The sequence below is a fragment of the Zosterops lateralis genome (genome assembly GCF_965231275.1).
Source record: "Zosterops lateralis genome assembly, chromosome: 8".
NCBI lineage: Eukaryota > Metazoa > Chordata > Aves > Passeriformes > Zosteropidae > Zosterops > Zosterops lateralis.
In genome coordinates, this window is record NC_139768.1 from 4,649,562 (window position 1) to 4,673,773 (window position 24,212).

At 38.7% G+C, this 24,212-nt stretch overlaps 1 protein-coding gene across 6 annotated transcripts in view; it reads right to left on the minus strand.

The window, feature by feature from the left end:
- Positions 1 to 24,212, minus strand: part of ZMIZ1 (zinc finger MIZ-type containing 1) — a 285,149-nt gene that overhangs the window by 120,912 nt on the left and 140,025 nt on the right. For all 6 annotated transcript variants that reach the window (XR_014590596.1, XM_083865867.1, XM_083865864.1 and 3 more), the window contains exons 4-5: positions 17,646 to 17,759; positions 5,020 to 5,125 (exon numbers count right to left, since the gene is read on the minus strand). Coding sequence is in view for 5 of the 6 variants with exons in the window: in XM_083865867.1 (XP_083721993.1) it covers positions 5,020 to 5,125; positions 17,646 to 17,759 (220 nt within the window). In the remaining variant the exon portion in view is untranslated. The remainder of the gene's footprint in view (positions 1 to 5,019; positions 5,126 to 17,645; positions 17,760 to 24,212) is intronic.

The following is a 24,212-nucleotide window of genomic DNA, read 5'->3' on the forward strand; positions in this document are numbered from 1 at the left end:
CTTCTCTAGTCATATAAGACCATTTTGACTTGACCTGCTGGAAATCTTTGGTGTGAGGCATGAGACTGACAATTTATATGCTGTTTCTTTCCTAACACAGGCCTGTCAATCATTTGGTCCCTTCAAGCTGGAGGGATGCCATCAGCCTTGGCTGGAGTAATTTCTATTCTATGCCTGTAATCCTTTTAGCCACCTCACTTTGCCTTGTCTCCACAGATAATGTGAGCATTATTACTGGAAACTTAGTAAAAGTGTTAATCTAGCCCTGTGGTCCCCCATGATCTAGAGGTTATCTTTACTTTCTACCTTTTTATTCGTTCACATTGTGGCATAATTTCTTCTCTCCTTTTGTATCATTTCTGGAAGTTTGATTTGATAATACATGAAAATACTCTTTGCCCAACCTCTACTATTACTTTGAAAATGTATCCTGATCAGGACATACCTTCGGTCTCAGTATCTTGTCCAGTAATGTTTTAACACCTCCATTTCCCAGCACTCTCACTGCAAATACCTTTGCTAACCCAGGGTCCAATTTATTTACACCTTTGACATCCTACTCACAAGAACTGTTATATCACAGTTTGAGTACAACAATTGAAGCTAAAGAAATAAAAAACCCCGTAATATAAAGTCCTCAAATACTATGAAGTTTTAGTCCATACTTCATATAAAATCAAGATTATTAAGTAATACTGCTCTTGAAAAGTAAAATCAGAAGCACACCAAGCACAGCCTAAGGGATTGAAAGCAAAGTGATATCAAAGAAGGGTTGCCATTTCTGCTATCGAACAGCCAAGACTTAGCTGTCTATCCAAGCTATCACAGCATTTGTTTGCTGTAGCTGCTCAGTGACTGCTAAAGTACCTTTTCTGCACAGTTCTGCCCTGAGGCTTCTTCCTTCCTCTCTTTCTTTACAGAGATACTGAACACTGTCCTTTTCTGACAAAGCTCCCTGTATGATCTCATCCTGTCGTCCCCTTGTCTGGCCTCAGCTTGGCCTCCTGACAAAAGCAAAAGTAGAAAAGTAGCTACAAGAGCAATGAAATTCAGTAGCTCAATAAAGTAGCTTAGAAAAAAAAATATTTCAGAAAAGAAAATTGTTCTATCTCTTTCTCTTCCCCCCTCCCTTTTTTTTGAATTTAAATAAACACTTTAAATGGTGAAGTCTACTATATTTGAACAGTTAAAATAAAGCTACAAAATGACTTAAAATCTTCTACAGGAAAGACAAAAGCATCAGATATGCTCAGAAAAAGCCCATGCTCAGAAAAAGCCCAAGCACACACTATTCAGAGAGAAGGGCTGCAGGTTTAAGGAAGAAAAAGCTAGAGTGCATAAACACCTATGGACTCACATACTGAGAGCAACTCAGGTTACTGCAGTCTGGAAGCAAATGAGCAGGCAGCCAACCCGCTGGGCCATTCCCTATAGGTGTCACAACAAGGCACAGGAATTTGCAGTGGAAGGTCTGGGGAGCAGCTGTCACCAAAAGAGACACATATATTTTTAAAGGCTTTGTCATTTGTCTTCAGGGTGGGAAATGCTGTGTTTGACCTCCTGCTGAGGCAGCTGCCCTGTTACAGCAGCATGGGCTAGAAGAATAAAAGGCAGCAGCTATTATTTCAGGTACAAACACCAGATAGCAGAGACAAAAGGCACAGTCATTAAATCGTCATTTCTATTTAAAAACACACATGGCAACTTATTAATACTTCTCATGCTGCATGAACTTCCCTCCTAGGCACTCTCCAAAACAATTTGTATTAGCTAATTGCTAACCATCTCAATGACCAAGTAAAACAACACCAAAAAGCACATCAAACACTGTCTCAGCAACACCAAACAATCCTGGATGGGAGAAGCCAAGGAACCGACAGCTCTTGGTAGGGTGCCCTGCCTCTCCCCAGCTGAGGCTGTGCCACCTGAGCAGCTGCCCTGCCCTGCTGCAGCCTCCCATCCCTCCCTGCTGCCCCTGATCCTCCTTTCCAGCTGAGCAGGGAGCCACCGCCACAGCTTAAACCAGCTGGGATGAAACATCCTGGGGCCATTTCTGAGAACCAAGGAGTGGTTTTCCCATAGAATGGTTGAGCCAATTTGGCAGCTGGCTGCTCTGCCCTCTAGCCTCAGGCTCCAGCCCATTTCCATCAGGGATAAGTGAGATCCTCAGGATCCATGGGGACCCTGACTCTCCTGGGGTCCCACAGACACACAGCTCAGGGAGCAGTCACATAGAAAAGAAACCAGACCAGCAAAAGCTCTTCTGCAGAGAGGTCCCTGAACAAACTTAGGGTGGAAATTGCTGAAGATCAGAAGCAGGAGTACTGATTGCACTGGTTCAGAGATCTCTGCAAACCCGCAGACTTGGGGGACACTGTGCTGGAGGGGTCCCCCTGCTCCACCTGCCACCACTGCCAGGCCACTCCAGGCTCCCAGCCTGCAGGACATGAGTCAACAAGCCTTGTCTCAGGCTGTAAGAAGGTACTAACAGTGCTTAGTCCTTGAAAGGATTTAGTGCAATTATTTTCCCCAATATTCACCTACTCAAATATGTTTTAATTAGAAAGTCTTTTTTTTTTTTCTCGTAGCATTTAAGAATGTCAGACACTAAACAACATGGATTAAAAATGTTTCCAGAGCGATCTCATTGGCAGCATTAAATTCATGCTTGGAGAAATGAATGCAAACCATTGTAAATTTCTCTTAAGCCTGGAGGAAGGGAAAAACAAATTCTTATTCATTAAAATTAATGACATTTGATATCTACATCAGGGGATTTCTGCAGGAATGTGACTGGAAGAAGTGTTGAAAATGTCTTTCATAAAATGCAAAAGAAAACAGAAGGAGTTTCTCAAAACAACCTGCAAGCATCCCTGACAACAACTTCAACAATTCACAAAAGGCAGCTTTCAATGACGCACAACTCTACAAGAAAAGCAAAGGAGAATCTCAACATTTTTACAAAAACTGAATGAAGGTTCAGAGCCACTGCTGTATTAGAACTCAAAAAATGTTAATGCACTCTGACGTGGAAAATAACCCTGTAAAAAAAGTCTGTATGTTCTGAAATGACCTCTCATTTGTAATCCCAGTCTGTCAATCTTTCAAGATGCCTATTCAATGATGTAGCTCTCAAAACTCATATGTGAATGTGACATCCTTAGAGTAGGGGCTATATGTGACATTTCACAAAATATGTTATGGTGTGCCCCAAAATATGAGTATTTAACACAGACAGTAAGGGCACAAAAAGCAAAGTGTAGATGGGCATGATGAGACCCTGGGGAGACCTGGTGAAACAACTGTGCACACAGTAAAACTAAAGTAGTTGTGAAACCAAATATTTAAGATCATTGAAAATAAATTACCTGTATATACAACTGGGAAATAAGAAGCAAAGCAAAGGGCTGAGAAGGGTTTTTAGAATATACTGAGAGAAGAGCATGTGAATTACCTGGTTTCCCAGTATGTTATCAATTAAAAAGGGAAAGACTGAACTCTGTACAGAGTAGTAAGATTTAAAAAAAAACCACCTCACATATATTCACCAAAAAAGTAATTACTGGCAGAAATCAAACACTGACATTGGGCTTTTCTAGACCATGATGACTGACCAGTAGTTTTCAAGACTCCTCCCTCAGTGGAGGAAAAGGACTGCAATAGCTGACTCAAAACTCACCTCCAGTAACACACTGATAGAGAGACACGTCAGGAAGAATTAGTGAGAGAGGGGGAATAACTATATTTTTAAAGAAAATTTAATGTTGTCATAGCTGGAAAGCCTTCTTCAATAAGCCTTTAAAAAAAAAAACAAACCCAAACAACCAAGAAGAGATGATGTGATATCTAACTAATGGATAAACTTAATAGGAAGTCAGAAAAAAGAGACATTGTGCTTGGTTAACGGAACGTTTTATCCTCCACACAGTTTTCCTGGATGAAAATCAGACAGTTTATTCAACATTTAGTAAGATTAATGGTCCCTTCCCATACAAAAAAATAAAACACTAAGTCCAGTGAATATGCTTTGATGTGAAAGCCACTTTTGCATGAGGAACTGTTTAGAACACTTAGGACAATATGAAGCCATGAGTAAAGAAGTTTGGGGCTGATAAAAATTGAAAAAGGAATATTAACACCCAATCAATTGGCTAGAAGTCACTGTTTTGGAAGAAGGTAACCTTTTCTGATGTTCCAAAATGGGGACTGCATACCAGTTCTAAGCAGAAAAGTTATCCACGCTCAGTCTGGAATGGAACAATTATCTTTCTGTTTTCCAAGCCAGTGCACATTATGTTGACATTCATCAGCTAAGAAAAGGAGAACCAGAATTAAATGCTCCAGTTAAATCAAACACGAGAGAAGCAGAAAGACCCTTAAGTGCATTTTCTACGTCTCTAAAAGGAGCAATGGCAATACATCATGATCAAATATTGCTACTTGATCAGAGACCTGTAACAGATTATTGCTGTAAAATACAGGAAAAATGGCTACTTCATACTACAGCAGTAGAATTACTACCTACTCTTGGCTCAAAATTCCAGTACAAAGGACTGTATGTATAAGAAACCATAGTACTTATTTGCACAGGCATATGAAGTCAAGGAGTACAAGTTTTGCAATAGATATATACCAGGGAGTGCAGAATGGATATGAAAGATTTAGAGGTTGACACATGACAGAAAGTCAATGGTTTACCAAGATGGAGGGGTCTGATTATGCTCATTCCCACCATGAAATTACTAAACATCTGGGCTTCTGAAAGCAGCATTTCAGCCATGAGATCAAATAGGACAACAAACAGCACTAGCTGGGGAAAATATAAATTTCCAAAGCCATATATCCTCAGAAGAGCATGACATTGAAATGCTAAAAGCAACAGAATTATAACCACCAAAAATGTGTTTACTTTTGGTTTCGTTCGTTTTTTACAGAACGCAAGACAGTCGCAGGTAGCATTTTTTTTACAGAATATGATCATCTGAGAATCAACGATACATCAAAAAAGGCTTTTCCTACCAGCTGATTTTGGAGTGAATTTGTCCCTGTTGGCTGCACATACTGCCAGTAGCCTGTATCCAAGATCCAAGTCGAATCCTTGCTGAGCTGCCACTCGACTAACCACCTGCAGAGGGAAAGAGAGAAAGCTTCATTAGGGTCTGCTTGAGCTCTTTGCAAAGTGAAATTAACCTGCTCATCAGCACTAGTGTTAGACACTTGAATTTGCTGCAAGAGCACAGTACAAACATGGCATGAGGCAGTGCTCCCCAGTAGTTTCCAACACAAGCACAGCAAAATGAACACAGAAATATTCCAGTGATCCAATTATTTGACCACCTGTCAGAAGACAGGCCTGGAAGTTCTATGAAAATCAGAGAGACGAAAGCCAGAAGAAATACTGGGAGAGCAATGTATGCAAAGATTGTATAGAGTACACCTTACTGTATTTGAGATGTGAGGATATCCTCAGCCTCTCTCTCAGTTGTATAATTCCTGGCCCTGTCCCAAGGGCAGTGCCTGGATCATTTAGGTTAAAATGCCCTTTCCAGGCTGGGCAGGGCTGTCCTACTCTGTGCCCAGTGTCACAGTTGCTGCATTTCAACAATACTGTATTGGGAAGCACATTTACTTGCAGTCTTAGAATAAATAGGCCTGTACAAGAAGCATTTGCCAAACATTAAATTAGGGAAAGTCTTGTTGTTGACTGGTCTAGAAAAACTAGCAAAACCAGGCAAATTGAAGACTGTAGTTGAGGACAAAAAGCAGTCAAATGTTTCTCCAAGCCAGCAACTCAGCTATCAGCCAAGAACGTATCCTCTTGAAAATCTGCATAGTACAAACACAATACCACAGTCATTCTACCAGACGGTGCTAAAGTTATCCACAGCACAGCTTTTCTATTGCCTTCCAGTGGCATGATGACTTCAGACTCAGAGGCACAGAGAAAACAGATTATTCTTAACAGTGCCATTACTTCTTTGCATTAAAACAATGGTGAAGAAACTGCACAAGAAACAGAACACCATTTCCTGAGGCAAAAGAAAGTCCCTATCTTTAATAGCTTAGAGTACAAGAAAATGTCCTTTTCCCACCCTTTCTTCATCTGAAAGCTCCTTTCTTAATGAACGACACTGCAATTATCTGTGACCAGGACTGCAAAAAGCAACAGTACAGAACAGAGTGAAGAACTAACATATGTGATAACTTACAAACATTATTCCATACTTTTTCCAATATATTCACTTTTCCTAATTGACAATTAAGAACCAAAATTTTTTTCTTAAAAAGAATTAACATGAATGAAGTTCCCAGGTAGCGTTTTTGTTCTGTTGCTTCTATTAATTTAAAAATTAGACATTCATAAGACTTAATCAATGGGAGTGTTCCCTCCCTAAATTTAACCCTTCCAACCTCAAAACTGAGAAGAGAGCTTCAGGGAAAAGAAATGAAAATTGAGGATAATCAGTACAGTAATACACACCTACTGTTTTATCATACTTCTTTACAATTACAACTTTGAGATAGGAAAGTAAAAAGGAATAAAGTAAAAGAAATAATGCAGTTATTTTTGATAAACAAAAAGCCATTTCCAACTTAGTAGATCAGCCTTTACACTTAGAAGTCCAGTTGTTAGCATCCTGGCTAAGACTCTGGGTTCAAACTTGCAAAAATAAGAAAAAAATAAAACTAAAAATAATATTTTTTAAAAAAATAATAAAAACTCACACACAAAACCATTCAAAAACAGAAAAACAAGAGCAGAACATGATATGTTATGTTTCATGCTAAATTAGCAATAGGAGTGAAGAGTGGTGGGCTGCCATGAGATCTGGAAAACACTTATATACCTGGAAATCTGTTTCCCTTTTCTACTTCCAGTATCACTGTACTTCAGCCACCCAAAAGTTGATCTTGGGAGGGGACGAGAAGAAAACAGACAAAAAGCTCTTCTAAGAAACCCAAAACAACACCTTGCGAAAGGCTCCTGAGAACAACGTGTCATTAATGTACAGACATTATTTAAACTCCTTTATCCATCATCTATTCCACCATCCCAGAGGAACACAGTTCAGAGTGCCAATCAGGTCTGTAAAACAATGGAGAAAGAGCCATTTTCTGTTTCAAAAAAGCATATAATCATTAAACCATTTATTCTGAAACTGGACAGGAAGGAATGCAGATACACCTTCTCATCAGTGAGCACACGGCAACTCAGGAAATGCACTGGCTGCTTAAACGCTCAATTTGTTTTAAAACATGAAGCTACAAATCCTGAAACTCTCCTAGCAAGAGGCCAAATCACTACTCTCAACTGACATCTTGCTAATTATGGAAAACATCTACAAAGTAACTCAGGAAACAGAGAGAACTAAAAGCCACAAAAGCCAAGTTCTGCTTGCACTGTCCTCACTGAATACGCTGCAAAGCCCTGGTCAGTGCAGTCCTAACCACAGGCTGACACCTAAACTTTCTACACTCCCACATCACATCAGTTTCCTTTCCTTAATTTCCCCTGCCAGAGGAGCAGTGCCGTGAAGCTCAGAGGGGTGGAAAGCAGAGTTTTCCAGGTGACAGAGTGTGCAGCCCAAGGCTGAGCACACCTCGATGGGTGAAAAAAAAAAAAAAATCTAACTTTGAAAGAAAGTGCTTCCACTGACAAACTGCACCAAAAAGTCCCCTCTTCCTTTCAAAAGAACAAGAAAAACCACAGAAACTTAATAGGAAACAGATATTTCTAATAAAATTTCTGTTTTGCCAAGAGTCATTTTCCACCTACAGTTTTCTCGTATGCACTCCATTAAATACAGAAAGAGGGTCTATTAAAAAAACTGGTGGACTTGTGGTCAAGAGGGATTTCTCTGGTCCCTTCTGCCTCAGCTTGGTCAACATGAATAGGGCAGTACACAACTATTTCCTTTACAAGGAATGGTTAGGTCAGCTCTGATAAGTGCTTACAGCATTGCAGAATGAACTAACTCATGGTCGAACACATGGTGCCAGCAGCAAATTGTCTGAACTTTTTAACAAGGCTTACAAATGTTTGCACTGAGTGTATTTCAACTTCTTCTTTCAACTGTGACAGGTTAAAGACTTACTTTTATTTCAAAATTATGGTCAATGGAACAGATCATACATCCCCCTCCCAAGACCCTGTTTCAGGTGGTCTACAAATGAGGTCAGACATTGCTGACCTGTCAAACTTTCCTCTGTATGCAAGGGACCCCCTGGCTTTTTAAACAGACATTGAGAATTCTGAGAAACGAGATGACAAATGCATCATAGGAGCACGAGCCACAAAACACAAAGAAAGAGCTACAAGACATTTGGTGAGTTTAATATATTCAGGTCAGCAGGCCCTGATGAAATTTATCTTTGAGTGTCCCAAAGGAACTTGCCTGGACAAACAGTGTAACTGCTAATGATTATCTTCAGAAATTCATTCAAGACAGAGAGCTTGGAGCTATACCAAATCTGGTTTTAAGACTGTAAAAGGTGACTCTCAGAAAGTACAGACATCAAAACAAAGTATTAAAGAAGTACTAGGTGAGCAGTACAGAACATGATCATGAATCCACCACTACTGTGCAATTTCCTTCTTTGACAAGTTACCATATCCTAATTCATCTTTTGACATTGCTTTATGCAACACTATCGTAACAAAGGAATACATTCCAGATGACAGAAGTATAAATTTTATTCAGATTATTAATTACTAGTCTTTTGTCAAATCCTAATTTGTGCTTGTTACAGGTAGTTTCTATGTATTTAGTCCTGACTTGGACAATGACAAAGTAAACTGCAAAACCTGCAAGCAAAAGAGTCTGCAAACACTTAACAAGATAGAGTAAGAGTTTAAAATAATCATTATGACCTGGAAAAATGTTGCAAAAATGAGACCAAAGATACACATAAAATACTACAGATTGGAAAGAAAAATGCCTAAATAGAAAATAAGGAACAGACATTCATCTTCTCAGTGTATATGTGACTCACTGAGAAAATGTTTGAGATATTAAAATCATCAGGCACTGGAAAGACCTATCATTCTCTGGATTTTGGAGGATAAGGGGATTTATAGTAGACCAGACTGTAACTTTAGTCTTTAAATTTTTAGTAGACCAGATCACATCCTGGCTTGGAGAAAGAGTAGACAGCATGGTCCCTTAGGTCTGTTCCAAGCCAAACCTCAGTGATTCCAGACACCTGCTGCTCACAGGAGCCATCCAGCTTATTCTGATCCCTGTCCCAGGAATTCTACCACATTTGAAACCTCCTGTGATTTCAGCATTATTTGGGTACCAGTGTAGATCAGATGGGATCAAGGCAACAATTTCAATATTTCAAATCCATTCAATGTTATGGCTAAGTGATTATGATACCATTTGCAAACATACTCTTTCTCTAACTACAAATTCAAATCCAGCACATCAGCAAAAATTCAGACAACGTGTATCTGGCACCACGTGTTCACCCATGACTTCATTCTGCAATGCTGTTAGAACTTATCTGACTTGACCTAACCATACATAACATAGCATTCCACTGGAAAGTAGTGCATTAAAAAGAACCAAACAGACATAGTTGCCAGTACCAGAATCATAAATTGAGATCATCATCCTTTATCATGGGTGAGAGAGGTGCTTGGCTGACTCAAGGTTCAACACTTAATATTTCTCTGTGTTATTTTAAAATAACATTTCAGACAGCTAGACTTCATAAAAGCTAGCCTACTTCCTATACACACTAGCAACACCTAGCTTTTATTAAAGTTTTGATATGGGACTAACAGCTATTTTAAACTGCCTTTAGAGGAACATATACCCTATCTGCAAACAAATATTATTATAAAATCAACTGCCAGCAAGAAAATCTGATCACTCCAAACCTCTGAAATCCTTAATCTGAATAATTCAGATAAACAGCATTCAAAAAGGAGACACTGCATTCACTGTCTGTGACTCAGCTCTGCAGAGCTCCAGATGTCTGAACTCTCAGGGTCATTGACAGCGAGGAGAAAATGATGAGAGCGAGGTTTTAATTACATGAAAAGCAGACAAATATGGCTACCAGCATCTATTCCCTGCTGAATTTACCTGCAATACTTTCCCCCCCTCCTTTCTCCTTTTGCAAGGCTAAGGAGCTTCACCACAGAGAGTCACTCCCTGCCCTGCTTGTCATCACCCCACGAAGTACTGGAACAATGTAGCTCTCAACCTAACAGCCCTGCTAATCAAGAGAGCTACATGACTGCTTATTTCTAAACTCCCTTCCCATTATGTTGCACTTTCAATGAAACTCTTAACTAGCAGCAGTCAAGAGCACTCCCCCCTGCTGGCATCAGAATGAATTTTACCAATTCAATTTGCTGGTTGCTCAAAACTAAAAATGCCAGCTGATTGCTAGTTCAGACGGCTCCGTGTTCAGCCACTTGTGCATACTTGAAATTATCTGAATGCAGTTTGAAGACTACAGCAGAAATTTTGTAATTAGAATTCTGCAATGTAGATGGTAATTTTTTCCCCCTCAGTAACACACAAAGATCAGATAAACAGGAAGCAAATTGAGGAATTTTGCAACATGAATAGTGATCTGCCTCAAACAGAAAAAAACAAAACAAAACACAACAACAACAAAAAAAAAAAAAGGTAGGAAAAGGAGGAAGAAATCTGTGATCTGAAGTCCTGATCTGATGAGACTCTTACATTCCAGTTGCAGAAGGGCTGCCTCAACAACAGAGACAATCAAAGCAAGTCAGGGAAGTTATATATATATATATATCATTAAGTAGTTTCTGGCCTTTGATGCTTGAAAACAGACATTAAGCACGTTCTGCAAATGTAAGAGACTTTACAGAATCCTTATATACACTTTAGACATTTTTTAAACTTTGTCCCCATTCTGTAAGGTGGATAAGGGCCATATTTTCCAAGTAAAACAAGCCAGTGTGCCTGCCACACACACCTTGACTCTTCCTGCAATGGTGACATAAATCATGCAGAATAAAGGTATCTCCTCCTTTACATCCTCTTCCTCTCTGCATGTCTCTAACAACCACAAACATCAAAGAGAAGGTCGCTACGCTCAACCCTTTCCATTGAAAATTGTCCCAGAGGACAAGAGGCAGGGATTGTGCAGTAATTAAACCAGCTGATCACTGGGTCACTGCAATGCTGTTGCCACCTGAGTCCTGGCACACTTAGAACAGCGATTTGCATGAAACACACACCAAATCCTAAAAGCACTTCACTTTGGAAGCCACCAGCTCTCGAAGAATTTTAAATAACCCACGACAAGACTAAGGAAATTCAGGTAAAAAGGTCTTTAGGAGGCCATGGAGTGAAAGGACAAGCAGTAACACTGGGTTATTTGGTAGTGCCAGAGCTGCTCTGAACTGAAGCAGAGTGTTCTGTGCCTGCTGGCTGTACCCTGGCAGTACAGCACGTACACAGCCCTGGAGTGCTGTGCTGCTCTGCAAACACAAAGCTGTGTGTTTAACAGATGCCTGGAGAGCATCATGGGAGCAGAATTCCTTCCACGTGAACTTTTTGCTCTGGAAGTCTCGGATACAAAGAATAAATGCAACATTTCCAGGGCTCTCAGGGGCAGCTGCAACATCCCATTTTTCTGGGTATAGATATGCTGAACCAACTCTTCCATCTAATTAATCACATTCAAATCCTGATCTGATTAGAAATGCAATTTTTGGAATGTCACAGGTTGGTTTTTTGATTATGTACTTTTCTGTATTAAACAAAATGAATCCGGGCAAGCATGAAGTTGATGCAGCAGCAGCTACATTTGCACTCTGAGGCATCCTGTTATAGAGACCTCACATAATTCAGATATGCCATTCTTGTATTTTTTTTCTTTTTTAACATGTATGTCTTTTTTTAAGCAATTATGCTCTTCATGACATATCACACAAGCTAAAATACATTCTTGTATTATGAAACTGAGAGCAGTTAGGGTTTTTTCCTCCTTAAAATGATCTAAAATCATCTCAATGGTTTCAATTCCAGGATTTTCCAAAGAGAAATGCAATTCAAAAGATTACTGTACTATTGTACCAGCATCATTAAAACATGAACGTTTAGCAGATACTTCCATCAGTTTATCATTGATGCTTGTTATTTCAGCAACTCTCATCAGCAGTACAGACATGTAGTAAGAACTACAAGCAGAATAAAAAGTTTAAATGAAATCCATAACCTTTAGATGAAGTACAGCTAGGACAACAGCTTTGTGGTTTGTTTGTTTGTTTTAATTTAGAGAGAAATATTTCTTTCACAAACATGGGTAAGTTTCCCACATCTGATGACTGAGGCAGACCCAGCATTTGGAGGGGGAAATCTAGAACATTAAGAATTGGGGGGGAGGCATTTTTAATTACTATTGCAATGACTACTTCAGCAATAGTATTTCAGCAAACTATTTCATAGTTTTTTGTGGATTATTTGGGGTAAGAAGTCTTTGTATCTTTTGGATGCAGATACTCAGATCCCAACCACAGAGGTTAGAGACAACAGCTTTCACTACAGAAGCCCTTTTACATTCAGTGATTTGACCAGGAGTTAGCTCGGGTAAGCACACCCCACTCACCTGAATTCCTCCTACACTCCAAAACCATTGTAGTGATGGATTTTAATTTGCTAGATGAAGCCTCTAGGTACAGTTACAGAGTAACTGCACACAGCTTTGCTGCTCTCACTCTTTTATTTCTTGACTGGACACACTGAAGAGCCCTAAAGAATGATAAACTTGGTGCCCTGTAAAGCTGAAGCACAGCAAGAGAACAAGGCAGTGCCTTTATGGTCCTTTGCTGAAGACAAGTCTGTAAATCTGTCCATTTTGCTCTCAGCTGTATCCTCATTTCCATTTTTGCTGCAGCACCAACACAAACGTTATCCAAAGCCTTCAATAAGATCATTTACATGTTAAACTGCTTGGCAAGAGCAGACCCATGGGAGGAGACTACACTGGACCTGAGAAAAGGCAGAAAGGAATGAACAACCTGGGCCAAATGCTGACTCAAAGTAATTTGTATTGCTCTCTACTTTGAAGCCTTCTTTCCTGAAAAGCTCTTGACCAATATTTTGATTTTGTCTCCCATATACAGAGATATAATTCAATTACTGTGCAAATTTTTCCTCAGCATTACTGTTAAATATGACTTTTAACATCCACACAGATTGGGAAATGCTCAGGAGAAATGTTAACCTGTGAGTGATTCCAGTACTTTGATTTTTTGCTTGGACTGGTCTCTGATTTGGCCAAACTAGGATTACTTTTTAAAACTGCTGTGTAGTAACTGAAGCTGCTTATTTCAGAAGACTGTAAGATAATGCCATATACAGTACATTTTCAGACAATTATATTCTTAAATTTATCAAGACTATCAGCCTTGCCATAATATAATCTAGTGCTAGAGTAAGATTTTTTTTCAATCCTAATAAAACACAGCTATGTCTGGTTTGTGGGAAGTGGAGCTCCCCATAACACTATAGAAGCAGTAGTATTATATAGAAAAGAACACCATATCCATTGCCATTTCAATAATTTATAGAATCACTGATTTCATTTCTGGCCTACAGACTGTCTATTTGATTTGAAAACAACTACTGTTGAAAAATAACACCTAGGTTTCCTTGGCAAGTTAGAAGAGATTTTATTGTCTCTGAGAAAAATCATAATTTGTTTGCATGAGTTCTGTAAAAGCTGTTTAAGGGAACCTTTCCACAGCCTGTAGCTTGCAAGAAATAAAACAGAGTGAAAGCTTACTCCTTTATCCCAGACTTATTATTTATCTGTTGAAATGTGTATTCTTTATAAATTTTTATCACCCACTCACTTTAGTGATTTTCTGTAATGGGTAAGCACAAAAAGTTAATCTAGAATTAGTGTCTGTCAGAACAGTTTGTATGTAACAACATAATGCACATGCATCATGTTTTGGTCAGAAGAGGCACAGCTTTTGGGGCTTAGCTAATGAAAAAATACTTTCTATTTATAGCTCAAGCCATTGGTTTACCTACATATCCTTTTCCCTTTGACTGCTTGCACTGCACAGAAATACCCCAAATATATTCATAGACCTTGACAGCATTACCCTAATTTCTTTATCACAAAGGAAGTTATTTAAACTCTAAATGAGCAATCATTTAAAGTATCCTTTAATTTAAAGTCTTGCATTAACAAATGCAAAGTATTTGACTATTGAAATGAAGTTTACATACCTTATTAGGTACCTCTCTGGCAATATTCAGCTGTTACATCAAATCCTGAGTTTCTTCTTGAGATAAGAAAACTATTCCTATTACATTGCATACCATGTCACTGGAGCCCACAGTAGCAAATGTAACTCCAGGATTATAAAGCACTACTGACATGGAAAAATTATCTACTGAAAATAACTGGTATAAATACTGTGCACAGATTATTCTGAAAAAAAAATAATAATTCACCAAGGAACAACAAGCATTAGACACATGTTACACATGTTCAACAACTGCTGCCTAATGAACTCATGAAATTTTCAGGTCACCAAGATTTTTCTAAGTGCTGGTATTAAATTTTAAGAAAACCCTCTACAACAGCCTACTCTATATATTATTATATATATATATTCTATATATTATTACCAAAACCAGTAAATTCATAAATGAAGCTGGAAGCTCTTCTCCTGTTTCCCAGGCAGTATGTTTCTAAGATAATTCTTCTGCATCTATTCTAAGATGGGCAGCAAGAATAAAAAACATTCAGGTGGTTATAAAGTTACCAGACATTACTGACAGTCCCAACACAAAGCTGGTGTGTCAGGTAAACAGAACTACTTCTAAGAACCACTTCTTGAATTCCTTATTTCAAGACTGTGAGTGTATTTGTCCTTTATTAATATAATTAAATCTAATTGGTTAATTTTTGCAAAAGACTACACATAAGACTTAAATGATGCAAAGAATCTGTTACACCTATCGTACCTCTCTAATGCCTGTCTCTGATAATCTGCTAAGATGGCTATTCATACCACAACAGAGCTGTTTTGATGCTCTGTCATTACATCTGATGCATTTTGACTTTGCAGTGTGTCAGTGAATGGTTTGCACATTCCTGAGAGAGCCTGCCCTTCTGCATTCATGACATCCTAATAAGTTTCAATTTGGATTAGTTTATATCGTGTTACCACTCGTAGGACATGATCATTTCATATCCCTTAATGTTTCCAGAACAGTTTAGCATACCACTTTTTCCCTGGGCAGAGAGTTAATAGAACAGAATGTCATAAAAATAATAAAAAAAAAGCATTCTCATTACTACAGAGGGGAAGCTTTATGAGCAAGCAAGCATTTTTAGTATTTGTAGAATTTCCAAATGAAATGCCTTAAAGAACCACACAGCTCAAATGTTGTAATGATGGTTGAGATTACCTGCTTTAAAAAGCATATCCAAAAATATGGAAATTTTAAAGGAATTGATGTTGAAGGTAATTTTAAAGGCTGGCAAAATAAAACAAGAATCCTGTTTCAGTGGTTGAATAGACTTTCATACTGGTTTGTCATTTTTCCTTTAGCATAATCCTTACAGAGAAGGACACTGGTAAATGTTGTCAGTATTAAAAAAAATATGCTCCTGATAGTACAGAGCATGCAGCTATGCAAACTGATGTTAAATTTACTCCTGGTATTTCAGCTACCTTTCACTTATTTGGAACTTTCTGAATAATTTCTCTGAAAACAGACTGAAGTTCTATCACGTTTATTAAATAAAAGTAGGTAAACAAACCCTTTTTCCTGTAAGAAAATGACAAGCCTCACAATCCACGTTTGCTAAATTATGAATCAGAATATATTAAGTGGAAAGAAATTATGTATGAAATTATGTAAGCTCAAATAGAAAAAAAATATATAAGGAGAAAATTTTAAAAGTATGTATTAAAAAAGAGACCTTGGCCACTGTACTGCTAATGTATTAAGAAGATACAGGAAGTACAAACCTCTTGGGATACAACCACGCTGTTAAGTCTCTTTAATGGGAAGCAGGAAGAGGAAGAGGGATGTGCACAATGAGAAATTAAAGAATATCTTTCTTAGAGGGATTTCAAAATTAAGAACAAGAAACATATTCATTGCATTTTATAGGCATTCTGCAAATCCTGTGTATTTATCAAACGTGGAACAAGCCACCTGGTTAAGTTCCTGTGTTATTTCCTTGTCAGGGATATAATGAGATTACAACATGTGATAAAGATGCTGCTGTCAGTTCAGCCCTACACTGCAGATAGTTCTCTCCCACAACAAACCTGAGAAAGGAGGACATGCCACCCTGCTCAGATTTCAGGGAAAAGTATGAAGCAAAGCAATACACGTGGCTCAAATGTTAACAATACTTAGATAGTAAGATTGTTTTTTTTTTTTTTCTTTCATTCTTGTCAGAAGAAAAACAGTATTTTCATTTCAACGCACTGAAAACTGTGTATTGTGTTTTACCTCACCAGTTTTCATGGAACATTTCCTGCCTACTTTCTGTACGCTCTGTGAGGAGAATGAATCACTGGCAGTCAGACCTTATTTTGACCCTCCACTTGGGCAGCGCTGGAGATCTGCTCATGCAGAAAAAAAAGATTTAAACAGCAAGGAAGTCGCAGATCAGACTCACAGTGTCCTAGCAGGGGCTGCAGAGAAATACTGTGCACAGACAGACTGTCCAATTATACTTGAGGTAAATGTCTCCTTTCCCAAAAACTACTCTGAAAAAATGCTAGCAAAGTCTTAAAAAAGTATAAATAAAATGTAATTATGTTCACATCAGATATTATGTGCATTTTCTCATAATTGATGCTACCTGTAACTTTTACTTCAAACACAATTGTTAAATATTCTATCTTTGGAATTTAACATTTTTTACTTCCTTTATTTTTTTCTCTGACTGAAAGATTATATGCATCTCTTATTATAACTGGATTTATTGTAACTTTTTGACATACAAATCTGAGGGATGCTATACACTGAAGCACACTAAGATGGAGCCATTCCTTAACATTTGGATTTCTGGCAACTGAATCTCAGTCCTAATGTCTGTTTTATACATACCATGAAAATAATCCATGCATTTCTGCCCCACAACAAATAAAATGACAGTCTCTTCATTAATAATTTCAGATTTTCTGTTTCTTTTGTGACTATTTATTTACATCAACTTTCTTGGCAAACTGAAGTGAGGCCTTTAACCCTCCTGCTCAGTCAGAATTTCATTCACCTAAAGTCTTGACTCCACATAACAGCTCTGGACTGCTGCTGCTGGAAAATAAAATTTTCAAAACAAAAAATGCATAGACAAATATGCATTTAATGTATTATAATGAAGAAATAATATTCTATGTGTATAACAAATAATCTAGCCTGTGCATTTGTAAGTAATCTAACCAAAAATGTTTTGCCCTCTTATGCTCTAACTTCTTGTTATTGCATTTTGCTTCCTGTTAAGCAATGGAGTCAAATAAGCATATCTTAGGATCTGGCTTTATGTATTTTAAAATGAAAAAAATTCCCTTAAAATGAAGATTCTGAAAATCAAGCTCCCTTGGCCACAAGAGAGTGAACACAGCATAAACCAGAACTGGAGCCACTGTCAGAGTAGGATGGACCTACCGTCAAACAACCCATCAGGCTCTGCTCAAATGGTCTCTGGAAGGCTCTGGGGTCTCCACACCAGTCCAGGAGCTCTGTTGCTGCATTATGGAAGTTTGCTGGGTTCTGTAAGTGCTGGAAAGGGAAGGCAAAGCAACATGGTAAACAACATTCACAAGGGTTGACATACTCCTTTCTACATCACACTATTGCCAAGTCTGGCAACTATGAACAGCATGTAATTCAAAAGCAAGGCTTTAAATTGCACAGTGAATGTAGAAAATCCTACTTTATTCTTATTAATACTTACACCATCTTCTGACATGACTTCATTAGTTATTGCTATATAATAACATATATTATTATATGTTTCATTAGAGACAAGCTGTAGCTGAAATACCAGAGCTCCCCAAACTCTTTCCTCCACAGCACCACCTCTCCCACCTGCAAATCATAATGGACTCTACTTGGAAATCAAAATTGTCTGAGTCCAAATTAAGGGAGACTTTAGTCTCAGGTTCAATGTCTTTGACTGTGCCTATGCCCCACTGTTGGGATATGCCAGTACAGCACCTTCCAATAATCAAGATTTCAATCTTTGCTGCTGGCCAGTGAGGGAAATGTGACAGATTCAGAAAATGCCAGTGACAGGGACTCACACTCACTGTCTGATCCTTTCTAGGAGCCTTGATTTCTGTTGCTTGTAACAAATGGATGATTATTTCTTCACTGAAAATACTTTTCCATGCACAGAAGGCATGCAGACATTTCAGAGTGGAACCCTACCCCTCCTGGAGAGGGTGGCAGGATTTTGAGAGAGAAAAAAAACCCACAAAACTTTATTTTGAAATTTGCATGGGCAGTGGATTTTTTTTTTTTTTTTTTTTGACTACCACATTAATTTCTGCCTTTTTACTACACAACTGGAAGTCCTGATTTTAGAGGCAGTTAGTAAACTTACCTAATACTATTGTTCACAGTGTCATCCCTCACTGTCTGCATGGCCAAAGTACTCCAACATTTAGGAGCAGAGGGATGGCACAGCAAAGAAGAAATTCAATTTACATCAGTAATATTGCTACTAAATTCTCCAGTTCTGGTGATGGTAGATGTTTCAGTGAAAACTCCAGAAACAAAACCAAAAGAAAGTATTTAGGAATTGTTGGGGTTTTTTAAGTAGTGGTTTTATAATTCTTGGAATTGCTGAGAAAAATATGAAAATGATATGAGTGTTTTATCCGGGAGGCACAAATCTCAGGGGCATAATTTTTAAAATATATCATTACTTTTAAATCAGTTGCATAATTTGGGAAAACGTGACTGCTCATTTCTAAGCATCTGGATGAACTATAATGTTCACAACCTATTTTTTCTCCCTTCATCCTCTCACGCCTGAGTAGCTGCATATATTAGCTTTATGACAAATGAAGGGGAAAAAAAAATAAATTCCTCCCATGCCAGGTTTTCAGGAGTTCCCAGTCTGTGAGCTTTTGGATCACGTTACATTAAATAATTCTTATTCAACGAATGCTCTTGGTCAGAGGCCTTGTTTTAACAAGAGAGGACTGACATGCAGGGCAGGGATTTTTAAAACAATAGCAGAATTTGAAAAAGCAGACAGGCATTGTGCAAAGTGGGTTTCTACCTCTGCTCTACCAACATGGGTAGAGCTTCTACTACCAACCAGTGAGAGCTGTACTTAGGCTCCATTTAAGAATTATGTCTCTGGCTGATTGTATAATTATTGGTGGAGGAGTCAAATGCATGTGTATCCAGACTAAAGGCAAGAATCCAAGTAAGTACATGTAAGAAGCCATATTTTAAGGCTTCATGGAAAAAAAAAAAAAATCCAATAATAGAGCCAGCAGTTTGGGTTATGAATCTTCCAAGTAAAAGGGAAAAAGATGCCTTTTGGAAAGCTTCACTCAAACCTCCAGAGAAGTGACTGCCTGACACCAAATCTCTCAGTGAATACTGCTCCTTCCACACACCCCTTTGATCTGCAGGGGAAACAGAAGTTGCTTCAAACCTCTCCACAACAGCACATGTAAGCTCTGCTAATATCAAACAGACTGATTCCAGAAGGCAAGAGAGGCACATGAGCTGGTGAGCAAATTGCACCCTACTGAATACCCACTGTACTGATAGGACTTGGGTCACAGATCCCTCAGAAGGGAAAAAATAACCCAAACCAAAATCCCCTTCCACACAGAAACAACGTAAGGAAAAATTCTCTGAAAGATATGCAATTCTCTAGGTGAAACAGTTTTTAGTAACCCTTCCCTTCTTGTGGGAAGGATAATTAATTGAGATCCACCAATCAAAAGCCCTAAGTAAGAGCTACCTAATATTTATTCTCACCAGTGTTGCTGCTTGCCAGCTACACACATCTTCTACTAAAGCTTGCAATGAAATTTCCCCACTGAGAAACAGACACTGTACCTGAATGAGAACAATTTTTATAGATATAGGCTCACAGACAAAAAGCAGGGCACACAACCTTATCCATGTGCCTAATTTTCAGTTTAGCACCACATAAAGGTAATTTCTACTTACCATAACACCACCAGAAAACAGTATTTCTTTTTCCTAAAGTTTCAACATGTATTAAACTTGCACTTTCCTACAGAAAAAAGGGCTCCTTCTACCTGCCTGTGCCAAAGCAGGGGTGACCTCAATGACTTAGTTTTACTGTTTATTTTGTAACCCTCCAGCAAGTTATTTCACTGCATCAGGACTGACCCCAAGGGACTCTATCAGAACCCACCTAAATACAGAGGGGGTACTGAAATCCTGACTTCTTAAATGCAACTGCCTGACTGAAACTTGTTTAGAAACTCACTGGGCAAGATAAGCAATTCCATTAGTTCCATCACAGAGTTAAAAAAACCCAAACAAAACACAGGAAAAAGTGAGAATTCCAGTGGGCCCTGCCTCTGTGGAGAGGATTTGAGTAGTTCATGGAATGAGATAAAACACTTCTTGCAATGTCACACACAGTTCTGTCTGGGACACGTTTCTCACAGCTTTCTGACTTCCTAAATAATTTTAAATTTGGGTTCTTCTCCCTTTTTTTGCATTACAAAGGCCAAGGCTGCTTTTGTGCAAAACAAACAGAAGATCCAGCATGAACCAAAGCATGAAGGCAGGTGCAATTCCTTCCCTCAGTCACATAAGAAAACATTCCAAATGCCTACTGTGTTTTTTATTTATTGACAACTTAAACACTGTACGTGGAGCAAAAAGCCCCAATGTCATTCACTCCTCACAACAAAAAGCCTGCCTGAGAAGAATATTACATCTACTGTATTCATCGAACAGGAAATTAAAGAGATATTCTCAGTTCTTGATCCAAGAACAGAAGTACAAAACAAAGCTTATGCCAGATCCATCCATCAGCTTTGTTGTGAAGCATTTTCCATGCATGGCTCCATCCTCTTCAAGTGAAATTATTGGCAGCATTTTGAAGAAGCGAGGCATGTGTCTGAAGAGTCTTGTCTGAAACTGTGCTACTTGTAAACAAGCAGAAAAAAAAAATCCACCTCATTAGTAGCTGGTTCAGAAAAAAATGACAATGAACCAGATCTGGTTATGACACATCTTGGTACATCTTCAAAGCTGCTAGTGAAGGACCACCTAACAGCACCATGACTGCAAGCAATCATGTTTGCAGCAAGTGGAGAGGATAAATCCTCTGTATGAATAAAATCTGAAGCAAAAATGAACAAAGCCAATGAACTGAATGAAGCAGTTATTTACCAGATTGCTTTCAGTATAATTTGCTTTTAAGAAGACTATTAGCGAAACATGACAATTTTGATAATTGAAAAAATTAAGAAAATTTTCAGTCTTATCATTTATAACACCCCAAATCTAATATTCCCTTAGCCTGAGTGGAACAGAAATCACAGAAATACTTGATGCATGTAGGCATACCATTATTGCATGGATCACCAGGTGATGCTCTAAAGGGAGAGTGAGTTTCAGAGTCAGAATCTTTTGTTCTATGTAGCTCTTCAATTAACAATCCGGTGTAGAGGAATAGAGACAACAGCAAAAAAGTTTTGTTCTTTGTTTTACTATCTCCAAGAAGAGTGAACTGTACCAGCAAAGCCCTTTACTGAGGACTGCTGACATCTGAGCTGGATTCCAGGGAAGATGGGAACATCTACTGCTGCTTGTGGCCTAAATGCTCCAATTTACCTAAAGAACAGACCATCTTTGTAAATTTGTGTGGACACACAGGCAGGGGATGCAGGTACAGTAGGAACCAATTCACCAAATTCCACTACAACTGTCTGTGTGCCCATTCCATGGTTTACTGGCTTTACCCATCCCATGTTTTACTGCTCTGTCATTTCCTGGAGTGAGGGCAACAAAAATCTTGGAGTTACATACAACAGCTGAGGTGTGGCAATTTTTGGTCCCAACATTTCAAAATACACCCATCACTTGAAATTGTTACTCCCTTTCAATCAAACAGCGATCAGAAAGTTTTGATATACAATAAAAAAATCCGCAATGGGCGCAAAAATAAGCTTCACTCCACATATGAATTCTTATGAGTTAAAAAGGTGTATATAATAAAGATCTTATTATTTAGAATGATACTAAAGCACAATTGAGTACTCTCAGTCATCTCACCAATATTAAAGTGGATGAAAACCACTTCCTGCAACCCAAAATTGAATATGATTTTGGAGACTGGAACCAATTGCCCACATTGAAACATGGTAAGGATGATGGTCTTATCTTCTCTATTTAGAGAAAGAAACCTACAACCCATTTGTACACTCGTGTACCTTAGACAGAACAGTGTAGTAAGCAATGCAAAATATCAGTCAAAATTAGGAACAATTTACAGAGGTTTAATATTATCTCACACACATGAAGAAATGCTAACGTGACAGCAATGGTATGGAAAGTGAATAATTAAAACATGAAATCCATATGTTCCAGTTTGCTGCTATAGAAAACAAATGTTGAATTTCAATTTACAAATGACATATCTGGTGGAGGGTTTTTTTTTTCCTCTTTTCTGTGGAATAAATCAGACTGAAGGCAGAGACCTAATTTGCCACAATTTAACCTATTCAAAATGAGATGTCATGCAAATAAGTTTTTGAGCAGCAAACTGCTTAACTATGCTAAACAAGTTATTGCATTTATTTACGTGATGTCGCAGCAAATTATGAAGGCTGACTCAAGTTGTCTGTTTGTTTTGCCGAGTTACGTCTGCTCTGTGTCTCACTCCTTGATTTAATTGAACTGCAGAAGATAATATAACTTATCACGCAGACATTATGCCATGTTGTAGATTCTAGGTTAATTAACAGTAGCCTACAGTCACTGAATTTCTCACATGGTTAGCCACTTGGACCCTGTCTACTGTCTAGCTTCACTAATCAACGAGTCTGGGAATTTTACATCAGTGACACAAAACACTGGCAACACAGGGAGCTTTTCAGTGCACAGAAAAAGAAAACACAGAGAGATGTAGGTAGCCTTTTCTTCGCTCTGAAATTAACCCCTTCCCTGCACACCATGGGAGAAGGCTGCATGCTTGGCAAACGTTCTGTTCCACCAGTTGGGGAAAGCAAATCCAGGAGGCAGCTGTTCTCCTGCAGGACAGAAAGCCTGGGCTGCTGTTCCACAAGCACTGGGGGGTGCCAGCTCTAGAAGGCTTCTGCCTCCCTCTGCCTTTTCCTGCCTGCTCCCCTGCACAGCACAAGGGGACACATGCCTGCCTGCATGGGAAATTATCCTCATTCTACACTAACAACTGGAGCTGGACTGGGATCCAGGATGGCAGGTCCTTGAACCTTAGCATCAGCAGCAGTGTGAGCCACTCCAGGGGAGGCCCTTCAGGAGCCCATGGGAATGGGAACATGTTACAGCACATCATTTTGCACACCAACACTAGTCTGAAACTGAGCTAAGTCTTAAAGATACAATTTCTTGGTAATGCTCAGTCTTACAGCAGGTTGTCTCTGTGAGCTTCCTTGCCTGAACATGTACTTCCAGCACTTCCAGTGCCTCAGACCACACCTGCTGTTCTGACCTCCCAAATGCTGACTTTCAGTCACTGCTCACAGTGAGATCCTTTATGTGACCACACATCCATTAGACCTGACTCAAAGAAAGTAGCACTGAGCAAAAGGTAAGGCTGGGGAGGTACCAGGACTCTGCTCTCAGCAGCAGCTTTGGATTAAACGCATCGCAAAACTTCTCCCAAAGGTGGAGCTGTATCATCAATGTAAGAAGATGACACAGTTAAGTTCACAGCATAAATATTCCTCCTGCTTCATAACACCCTCCTTTAAAAAAAAACGAACTCTGTACTTTAAATTATTTCAAGCTGATAAATATTTTGTTATTAATATTCCTCATTATCCTCCATAAAACGCAATGCATACAAAGAGAGGTGGCAAAAGGAAACACAGATTTTTACTGTTCTGATACTGTATGTATTTACTCTTGAGGTAATTCTGAGATTTCAGCCAAGTTTAAACAGGTTCATCTCTATGCTCTCAAAACTTTCCAACAGGCCCAGAATTTCAAGGCATATAAAACCCAGGACAAAGCCCA